Here is an 11,464-nt window from a genome sequence, read left to right as displayed (position 1 = left end):
TGACGTCATGCACTGTGGCGCTGCCTCGGTCTGCTCTGCTGGGGGAAGCAGGGAGCTGCGGAGAGGAGTTGTCTTCTTTTCCACTCCAGCCTTCATGGAGGCGCTTTTCACTCGTCTGCATGCATGGAACTAAACGGCTGGACTTTACCGACAAACTTAGATGCGCAGATGTAGATCCGAACCACAGCCCGGCCACTCCGAAAGCACTCCTCTGAAGGTATTTATTGAAATTCCAGTTTGGTTTATTTGCGCTTCTCCAGTTAACCGGGGGGAGGAATGAAATCATCTGTGCGGGAGACAAAAACTGCAACTTCAACTCACAAAGTGCTGAATTTATTTGGTAGAGAAGCTGTTTGCTCTTGCTGTGGATGCCTGGCGAAAGACAAAGTTAAGTCTTTCAGAGCCGGGGAGAATCTCACATGAAGCTAATCTGGTTCTTGTGGTCGGTTCATCGCCAGCAAAAGCTCACCTATGGGGCGGACCTCTTTTCTGCTTTGTGGTGTCGTCAGGATGAAAACTTGGTCGGCTGACGCGGATAAAGTGTTAAACCGTTAGTTTTCAGCGTGCAGAATCGCACTTTTCTCCTTCCCTACCCCTGAAAAGCACGCTGCTGAAGGGCTGAAGGAAAAGGCAGGTGAGGTTAGGTCCGACTATGGGAATCTTTGGAATGCGAGGTCACTAAGGGGCGGAGATCCAGAACGCCTGCTCCTAAAAGATAAGCTTCCCCCCTTTACACTTTACATCCAAACTACGCCATATTTAATTGCCCTTATTTGCATTTTAAGCAGGGGCGTCTCTTAAACGCTAAGCTGGCTGCCTTGCCCAAGGCTACAATAACATACCTTTGACAGAAACGTCGGCTCACCTTGGAAGCTGACAAGAAAGAGTCAATCTATCTGGCTTAATCCATTTACGTGCAGTATTTATAAAAACCAATTAGTGGATGCCTCAAATCCTTTGTCACTCATTCAAGATTTACACCCTTTAACTTAGCACAGGTCCACTGCCTTGTCCTACTTAGATTTAATAAGTAGGTCTGGTTTGATGCACACTGCAGCATCAGCCTTTAACATGCAGCCAAAAGCCATTTTCAGGTTTCACCTCTGTATTTGTCTGACCCTGCGGTCTTGCTTGTACAGGACATTTGTCGCGCAACTTTGTGTGGTGGGGCCACGACTGCGGCACTGAAAAATCAATGACCGGGGAAGCAGGTGTTTCACTGTCCTGCATCACTAATGCATGTCCCCCCCAAACATGCAGACACAGACAAATGCATGCAAACTCAGGAGGCATCTCCAGATTACTCCCCTCATGATTCACATTAACGTATAATGCGCACACTGTCGCACAGCTAACAGCCGCCGAGGGTAGTTTGCTGTGGAATCCACCTATCAGCTCTCTAACTGTCTTGTTGTGCGCCAGTAAACAGTCTTGCTGCTTCTAATGCAAATTCATTCCAGCTTTTTGTCTTCGTTACTATCATATAGCCTTTTGCCACCACAGACAAAAACAGAAATGTGCTTTCTAAAACCTCCCTTTGTGCATTAGTGTGATCGTTTGACCCACTCTTCGTCATGCTGGATCCCTTTTAATCAGAACTGACAACAGTTGAGCAGCCTTTGGTGGGCCTCTCCTCCTTGTATTTCTTTTACCCCCCATTTCTGGCTCCACATCAAGGCCTGAGCTCTCGCCCCAATGCTACAGAGTAGCTTCTTTTCTTTGGTGATCAAAACGCCGTCTGCCTCTCCTGAAAAAAAGGGGAAAAGTATTTCCAGGTTCTGCCCCTTGGAAACAAAATTTTCCTTGTGCCTTTGCATGTGTGCAAAGTGCTGAAGTTTCAACTTCTTTTCCTCAGTCAAGAGAAGGTCACCATCCCTTCTACGCAATTTACTCAGTCAAGTGCCCTTAAAAATAGTGCTTTTCTGGAGTGTCAGTTTGATTGTTGTGTTTACCCCCTTACCAGCCAGCAAATGCATCTTTAATGAGGTAATTGAATTTGTCCATAGAAGAAAACTGCATTTATGGTTAACTCTGATGCAAACAATGACAGTCTGCATTAAATATGAATACAAGTGGAAAGAATATAGTCCAGATCCTCAGCTAACGGTTTGGATCATCCCAACAGATGTGCTTTCATTATTTATATAGGAATAAAGTTAATGAAAGATCCATACTGCAGGCATACAGCATGTTCCGTCTGGAGATAATCCTTGTGCATGTGCAGCTGCATATGTAGATGAATTTCTACAACGGCCCCAGTTTTCACGCTTCGGTTTGAAGCATGACAGCTAAAGATAATGCAGAACACAAAGCACGTCAGCGCTTTTGGAGATTAGGTGCACAATGGATTTTTGTCTGGTAAAATAACCCTGACGTGCTGAGTCTGAGAGACGCCCCCTCGTCAGAGTGCACGTACAGCAGCGCCGAAGGGACAGAACTTTTTCCACCGTGATTTGCTCCACATGTGGCCTCACTACCAGAGTCTTCCTACAGGCTCTCTGCCGGCGCCCAATCCTATCTGAGCCCATCTGACACGCTGAATTACTTCAACGTGGCACATAATACCTTGTTGAATATTTCAAAAGGCTGCTCCTATGATCACCTCAGGCAAAATCGGTCTTTACTGGTGGTAGAAAGTGGAGTTACAGGGGTCCATCCCAGTGTAGTACAAGACATGGCAAATCGCTCCCTCAAGAACACGGTTGTCACACAAAACACGTGTTTGCGCACATGCGCTGCTCAGACATTCCCAGCAGGAGCTCTCTGGGGGAATTGGCCTGAACTGGAACCAGACTTGAACCACCCAGCTCAGGGGTTTACAACAGATCAGCGCTGATGAGCTGGCGCATCAGAGGTACCTCAACAGCCATTCATTAGGAACGATTGGTCCCATTGGAGAGGGAGGACGTGCCTGTAGCGTGATGATGTACAACACCATCTCATATAGACAAAAACCAAATATTTTTTTCACATTTTTGGTTGAATTCCTGTCCAGAGATTACCTAGTATAGACTTTATGCCATGGTTTTTGTGCATTTCTATGGTAACCATATGTAATTATTCCTAATAGCTAATTTTGTGTGCTTTTCGGTATTTGGTTCGACTAATCCTGTAATTGTCTCATTGTATAATCTACAAACACAACCTGAAGGTCTCATTGTTCCCTTCTGTTAATGAGGATTTTAAAAAAACAACAACAAAAAAAACAACTCAAATGGGGCTGTTTGGGTCAGGTATCAGTGTGGTATGCGAGTGCACTCAGAAGCTCAATTTAGTCACAAGGTGACGGCATCTCCTCAATGTCAGGTTACATGACAGTAAGTGTTGCAGCCTGTTCCCAGCCTGCAGTCGAATAACACAAGTGGTTCATTTACATCAAGTCCTTCCATTAGAAACAAGTGCAGCGCTTCGTAAATGTCAGTCTGCTTAAGAGATTGCTGAGAAAAGGAAGCTCTTGACATGGGAAATGAACAAATACAGTTCAAACAGATGACATTTGAAATGGCATTTTAAACACTTTAAGGGGTAGAGGGTATATGTTCGCTATAACTAAAAAAACTATAATTTTTTTTCTTCCTTCGGTAAGATTTGCCATGGCATAACACTAATAATTGATTGTCGAGAGACAAAAATGGCGTGTATTATGAACCATGAGATGTTGCTATTGAAGGCTTCCTCCCTCTTGAATATAAATTGTTCTAATCACATGCACCTAAAACTTCCATTTCCTGTTGTTTTATAATCTTAAGCGTTGAATTTTCTCTTTGGTTCTATAGTTCTACCGAAAAGTCATCCATCCTGCAAATGGGCTGGGGTTTTTCTCAGGAAAAACACAGTTCTTCTGGCAGCCCGAGCACACTCTCCTGTGCATGCACCAGTGACCATGAATGATGCCAAGCCCTCGTGCTTTTTTGGCCGAATGCTGTTGTTCGCAGGTGCTCGCGTGTGATTTCCTGTTGTAGCCCAAATAAGCCTGGGAATGTTGAAAAACCACCCTGACGCATCGTGGCGCAAGCAGGAAACGATCTAAAGCGCCTCCGAGTGAAGCGATGAACTCGATGCCACCCACTCACGCGAGCGTCCCCACCTTTGGCTATAACTCTGCAGAAGCACAACAACGGCACGCGCATCCACCATAAATCATTAGAGACCAACTAAGAGGGAGTTTATTTAACCAACTTGTAGGGTTTGATTTATTTGTTCAATTCAGTCTTTGATGGATTGTGTGTCATGGATCCATCTCCCCGGACTCCCCCAGGCTCTGTGACTTTCAGTCGGAGTCTCTCACCGTCTGTTAGTTTGTAAAAGTCCCGGCAAAAGTACAGCAGAGACTCTCACAGTCGTCCACGCTAAAAGGTTTCGCCTAAAACGAGCAGACCAAAGGTTGCTGGAAATGCCGGTTGATTGGTTTGACATTTACTTAAGTGTCTACGCTCCCTCCATCTGTCTGCTTCACAGTTGGACGGCTGCTGGTTTTAGTGACGAGGCTGTTTCGCAGCGCAGGTCTGGGAATTAACGCCACTTTTTAGAAAGTGTAGGCAGATATAGTAGCACCTTCTTTAGTGAAAAGTTGTTGGACTGATATTAAGCTGTCCTTTCCTCCATCATTGGAGCGTCATGCTTATCTGCTCACATACGTCTTTGTGACCAAGACGGCCTTTCATAACAACTTTTCGAGGAAATGCTGTGCTTGTTTCAACGCTTTTGTTGAGGTGATACTTGAAAATTGCTTTGAAAAATGTGTTTTGAATAGATAAAGTGCAAACTCCGACCATGGCTGTGTAAAGTTATTGAAAATGTGCCGCTTCAGCAGATCTGTAGCTTATTTTGTTGACATTTGTGGACGAAACTCATGACGATGGAAAATATCGCAGATAAAAATGGAGCGGCGTGTTGACGTCGCCAGCCAGAATGAAAAATTGACTTGTGAAAGGCTTTTGCTTTCACAATGGTTTCATGGGGCTCAATATTTTAACTTTCATTTCAGAAGTCAGTCAGTGTTGCTGCAGAAATCAATTTTCAGCCGCAGCATTTTGAGCTTTGACTGCATCTTCCTCCATTCGGCGAATATTTTAGTGACGCTAGCAGCCTGAGGGCTACTGTAGCGTGAGTTTGTACAGACGTAAAGCCCCGAGCTGTTCAGCTCAAATTAAATAAATGGCTGTTTTTGAAATAAAATAAAAACAATTATCTTGTCCAGGTGGAGGAAAGCTATTACAATTAGCAGCGTAGAAACCCACCGTAAAATCATTTCTATCTCATTTGATTGGTGCTGCATAATGTGAGGTCATAAAAATTCTGAAAACCATGAGGCTCATCTCCTCACCTGTCGCACATGGCCGTCTCTGTTACTTGAAATGAGATTTTGGCTGACTGGTGTCGTTCCGACAGCCGTAATCAGTGACATTATTGTTTTTTATAGCCTTTGTATTTGCACGGATGGTGGAAGAGCTCATTATGCAGCATTTCTGATATGATACTATATTTATTTCCAGTTGATAATGACACATGAAGTAATAATTACCATGTCAGAACAGAGTGTGAACACTTGTTAAAGGGATCATTTTAAACAATTGTAGTGTTGTTGTAGAAAGATCGCTAAGATCGGCTGCTCTCACAGCCCATCATTTTTGTTTTTCAGGCCCTTTAACTGCAATTGCTAACATTCCATCTCATAGTTTCCGTTTGATGTCAGTATTTGTCGAAGCTGCCTCCCAGAATCCTGCGTGAAATTCAAACATGAGCGTTTGATGACCTTCTGATGTGCTTGGGAGTGAGGGAACATTTGCACACAGCTCAGATTTAATGTGTTCAAGTTGTGTGTCCATGGAGCTCAGCATCAAAGAAAAAAGGGTCATTATTTATTCCAGCTTTGTCAATTGACATGAGCCCCATAAAGTTTGATGCTTTGCTCCGTTGCAGAGGGAAGGAGTTCAGGCGACCCTTCCAGAGTTGCACAGGCCCTAATCCTTATGCTATAATCCCTTCTTTACTTAAGAGTTGTTATTTTTGCATTTCACTTTTGTGCACATTGAAGATTAAAGTCAGAATATGGGTTGAATGTATTAATCTGTGAAATAATCATCTCTGCCAGTCTGGAACTCAGAATTAGATTGTCTGGATGTGATGAAGATCAGCACAAGTCAGACGTCGGGAATGGCCGATCGGATCTGAGTGACCTCCCTGAGCCGACTGTGTCGGGTTGTTGTTGGAACGGGATGAGAAGTGCGAAGGATCGCTGAAGGAAGCGGCTCATGTGACGCTGGTCTTGTTTGTGCTGCTGCGCTCTGAAAACACGTTGTCTTCTTCCACGTGTCCTCTCTGAGTAAACATGTCTGGCGTGATAAAGTTCAGCTCTGGGTCTGTGCATGTTTCCGCGCTGCGCAGATCCAACGGGCCTTAGACAAAATAGGAGGAGGCACGCTTCGGCACTTAAGAGGACAGTTTGGCTTTGGGCTCAAAGAAATTCAGAAAATAACTTTGAAAATATTAAAACGATACAATGATTGTCATGGTGGTTTTCCGTATTAAATAAAAGGATGTCAGATCTTTTGGAAGTGTTCAAACGAAAGGAAGTCAATCCATCTTTAATCTGAGGCATTTAGTGTAACATTTACAAGCACGACAAATGTCGTCACACTGCAGACCTTCTCTAGGACTCTAAAGGTTTTAGTTGTTTGTCGCTATGAATCCACTGAGATCAACAACTTTCTTAACCCTTCAGCTCAGTGCACTTAAAAGGAGGATTAACAATTTATCTTAATAATGTTTGGAAGGTTTAAAGAACACAAAGATTCACACTGATATTCATCCCAAATACCAGCCACATATGGATCAATGATCTTGTCGCTATGCACATCTGCTGTCTCAACGTTAAAGTTGAAGAGCGCCATATTTTGATGTTAGCATGTTTAGCAGGGGGCTAAACAGGTGATGCAGGGAGGCCCTGGAGCACGAGTCGAGACTAGACAGCATTCACATCAAAATGACTGTGTTTCCTGCCTTTACTCCCACACGAGTCCTTCCCAGTAGATACACACGCACTGATAAGCCTTGGATTATTGCAACACTGGCCAGCGTAGGGGTTCAAAGTAGGCCTGGGTACTGTTTTCTGAATGACTTCTCCTCTACTTCTCTGGGAGAGTGGAGGAGATGATCTCAGTCAGGTCTTCACAACGAGCCGTTCTCCCGGTCCTGCTTAGCTTTCCGTCAACAGAAAGGCAGGTATGTGTCTGTTTAAAGAATACTTCATCATCCTTGGTGGTTTAGCCAGGGTAATGATTGTTGGAGTGAGTGTGGGTATGCATGTTAGTGTTTCTGCTGTAACGTGGAAACATTCCTTTGCTGTTAGGTGTGACAGTACGGGAATGTTTGCAGTAGTTAAACTGATTCAAAAAACAAAACTCCTACTTCTTTTTATTATTTTACTGCTGCTGACTAAGATTATCATCTGCGTGTATGGCAATATAGCACCTGGTGCTAATGGTAATGCAACAATGCTAGGCTGTGGCATAAACACTCTCAAATGACATTTGAGAAGTTTGGCTGAGCGGTACTTCTGAACCATGTGTGCAGGTGAGTCACTGGCCTACTGTTAAAAGCAGAAAGGTGCAGGAAATTTAGGGCAAAGATAAGATATTTTATTGTTTATATTCAAATAGATCTAACTGATTTGTCCCCAAAAGGAGGCAGTTGGTTTGTCTTCCCGGACATTTCTGCAGCTTTTGAGATATTGATAATTCCACTTGTTTTTCCCCATTAAGATTTCACAGCCTATTAAAGCAGCAAGGTCACGGTAGATGAATTATAAGTGACCATCTACTGCAGGGACCTGAGAGCATTTGGTTTTTAATTAGGCACACACCGGGTGACTTTAGGAAACAACTCTGAAATCAGGTGAAACTACCCAATATCTAGTTAGCTGTTTAGCGTGGATGAAAGCGTCCAACAATCTTCCGTTCCTCGTGGCTGCCCACTTTTCATTTAGTGCAATCGACTCTGCACAGTATGGCTTTTATCACTGCATCGTCTGTGATTTCATTGTATTTCCTGAACATATCCCAGGTGGTCTATGTTATATGGAGCCTTAACGTCACTTTACTGTGTCATCCAGCCACTTGGGGCTGCTGGAGGTTGATGGTTTGTCATCTTAAAGTGCCTTTGTGTTAAATTATTTCAGTTATTGAACAGGCAGTAAGCATTTTATAGTGGTGGGAACCACTAACCCTAACCCCCCCCCCCCCCCACACACACACACACCACCACCACACACACACACACATATATATATCCACGTATCAGTAGACGTGGAAATATAACAGGAATTAATGACGAATGCATGTGAACAGCCAGTGCACTCAAAATTTATTACAAGCCTGCAAACAGTAGGCATGTTTGTTAGTAGTTCACACACTGAGACACCCTGTCTCTTGTTATCTTTTGCTTCCTGGTGTAAAATACAGTTCCTCTCCAGTCGACGCTGCTTTATATAAACGTTTAAAACAAATGAGTCCATTCTATCCTCACATCTTTATGATGTCACATCAGATAGGCAGCTAAGCGAGGGTGACAATAACTCCACTTCCATTAAATCCTGAAAGTTTAAACTATTTTGCTTCCTTCCTTTGGGAAATGGCTCCAAATATAAGTAGAATATGATATGACCACAGGTGTTAAGTCCTCCTGAAGGTCCAGCTTTGCCCCAGGCTCTCAGTGAGTAAAAAAAAAATCTCATTTCAAAGACTGACAAAGCCTGAGTGACATTACAGTATCAGACTGTGGTTATTACTTTTTCCCTCCAAAAGATGTCGATATGTAGATAGGAAAGCATCACCATTAAGGTTCTTTGAATGCGTGATTTAACGTGTGTGTTGGTCGCCGATGCAGACGGTTTCTGCAGACTCATAGTTAGAGATCACACTTTAGAAACTTCATCTCAGGGTCGCTGCACATAAGGTGAATTAGCTGATACTTCACTTCTAATTATTAACCTTAATAAAAGAAGATTTACAGACTAATGCTCCCCATTGTACGCTCCAATTATTACTTTGACATTTGCTCGGATAATGTGGGTTTGGTTCTGAGCTCATCTCTATTTGTCTGCAGTAATCGTCTGTGACCCGGTGCTGCTCGCCCTCCTGTAGGCAAATCTCCTCGCCACCGATTGGCAGACGCTTAATCTTTGACTTAAACCAGTGCTGCGGGTGCTCGGGGGGGAGCTTGATCTATTCTCCAGGTAATACTGAAATAAATGAATGCCAGTCACCTACTAAAGCCACTGTTAGACTTCTCCAGGATGGTGGTTGCTCAAATGTTAAAACCAAGAAGATGTTTAAAAAATATTTCCATGCAGACAAAAATCCAGGTTCTTTTCATCGAAAAAGAAGATTTCCTACAGTTGCAGAGGGAAAAGTCACACTTATATTTGCTATTCTGCAAAATGGTTCGGTAATAGAAATGTAGTTATGGCTCACATCTGTAAACACTGGATGTACAATAGCTGCTTTTCAGCCTCACTCCGGTTTCCTGCCGGTAAATGCAGCCTGTGTGACAGCTGATATTACATTTGTGTGCAGCGGCGCCTGGGGAAGGCTGACACAGGTGCCTTTCAGAATAATCGCTGCGTGGACGAAATCTCGTCCACAAACGAATTTGATGTGCAAAATCAGCATCTGAATGCGGGACGGTGGGTCTGTTTGTGCCTCTGAAAGGTTGGATTCTGTCTGGTGGGTTGTGACGGGAACAGACCGTCGGCTGCGCTCGCGAGCTTTAATGGGCTTGTGTAAGGAGCTCTGAGGAAAGGCTGAGGTCAGCCGATCAGGTCACATGACTCCACAAGTCAGGGTGGAGTCAGACTAAGACTTTTCTTGGCAGGCTTCAAAACAGGATTACGATACTTAAAGGGGAGCCCTGGCTTGGTTTCAAAAGTTAAAAAAGAAGATGCTGTTTGAGCTCAGAGAAATTATTTGATTTATATTCTGACTGTTGTTTTACCACAGGGTCATACATAGAGTGTTTATTCACTCTTTAGGCACTGAAAATAACCATAATAATGATAATTACATGCTTGTTGGCCCCAGGATGACGTCATCTTTGAGTGAACTACTCTTTATGTTAGGTATTAACTTAATGACGGCCTTTGAGTGTGCACCGACCCGACTCGTCCCCTTACCTACTTCTCAGACTCACGCCTGGTCTTGAAGCTGCCAGAGAGCTGGGAAACAGCTAATCTGTCGCCCGCCAGGCCGCTCAGCAAGGTTATGTCTCTTTTTTTGCATTTGGAGAGAAACAAGATGAGAAATGTTGAAGAACCAGTCAGCCATGTGACTGCAGAGCTGTGGTAGTTTGGCAGCTGCGCCGCAGTCTTCTTCATTCCTTCTTCATTCCTCACACAAAGCCGGTGAGAGTGCAAGAGAAGCGGAGCAAATAGAATGGGGAATTTCAGAGGTAGGTTCAGGAACACAAGACCTTGTCCTTCACTCCAGGTGCTTTAGAAAGGGCGTTTAAATGTTTCATTTATGGTTCAGTTTTCTAAATTCAAATTTCAGCTGCTCAGAAGTACTTATGGCTGGTGAATAATTTATAAATAGTGCTTATTCCTGCTGAAATCCCTTAACTTTCACACAGCTATGGAATGCTAACTTTTTTGATGATTGGAATATTTTGTTTAAGGATGCTCATATTTATGTGATTTAAATAAATTAGTATGACAGTGCCTGACTTCTGAACCTGTGCACCGTCCAAGTGTCTGTCCTTCTGTCAGAATACAACAAGAAAGAGTGAAGACAGGGCTGAGTTTCTATATTCCCCCCGACCTTGTTCTCCTCGCTGTTTTTGCAGCAGTCAGGTAGGAGGAGCTCTGACAAATTCAAAAAAGCCTACCCATTTCCTGCTGTGTGTCTTTCCTGGAAATCAAGGCCTGTATCCTTGATTCAGTTTTTGTGATTCAGGATAACATTCTGCAGCTCTATGAATGAGCAAAGGAATTTGCGGGACCGACAAAGGGATCTAATGGGCTGTCCTGTATGGCTGAGATACTTGGAAGAGCTAAAACCTTATTTGTCATTTATGACTAGGCTTGGCTGGGTTCATCTCTGACTCCTTGAATTGCTCATACAACCTTGATGACGTTCTCCCAGAATGCCTCAGTCACATTCCAGGGACCTCCCAAGTTGTCCTCCTTTGCCGCCCCATCTCTGGCCCGAACCTTTTTGCCATCCTCACTGTAAACACTCACCATCTCACACAAACTGACTGTCAGCCTGAGCTAAACCTTTCCCAAAGGGTCTGTGCTTGTGTGCGTGCGCGTCGATGGATTCAAGTCACGTCACGGGACGGTGCATGACCCCAAAAGCCTTTTAAATGATGTCTGTCTCTGTAATATTGACTGGCTCCGTAAAGGGACTGTCTATCAGTCCCTGCAGCCACCCCAGGCTGCCATTGTGGATTAAGAATACAATAATAG

The 11,464-nt window shown here is 43.8% G+C and overlaps 1 protein-coding gene across 8 annotated transcripts in view; it reads left to right on the top strand.

Annotated features, from left to right (window-relative positions):
- The first annotated feature begins 79 nt into the window (after positions 1-79).
- LOC101071642 (plakophilin-4) overlaps positions 80-11,464 on the top strand; it is a 45,181-nt gene continuing 33,796 nt past the window's right edge. Inside the window, exons 1-2 of one of the 8 annotated variants that reach the window (XM_029833173.1) lie at positions 84-217; positions 9,106-9,235. Coding sequence is in view for 4 of the 8 variants with exons in the window: in XM_029833150.1 (XP_029689010.1) it covers positions 10,431-10,446 (16 nt within the window). In the remaining 4 variants the exon portion in view is untranslated. Of the gene's footprint in view, positions 218-7,078; positions 7,225-9,105; positions 9,236-10,211; positions 10,447-11,464 lie in introns of those variants that run through there. The other 7 variants (XM_029833166.1, XM_029833157.1, XM_029833161.1 and 4 more) reach the window with 7 other exon arrangements.

Source organism: Takifugu rubripes, chromosome 1 (genome assembly GCF_901000725.2).
Source record: "Takifugu rubripes chromosome 1, fTakRub1.2, whole genome shotgun sequence".
Lineage (NCBI taxonomy): Eukaryota > Metazoa > Chordata > Actinopteri > Tetraodontiformes > Tetraodontidae > Takifugu > Takifugu rubripes.
The sequence above is the reverse complement of the archived record's forward strand: the minus strand, read 5'-3'. Positions and strand labels throughout refer to the sequence as shown.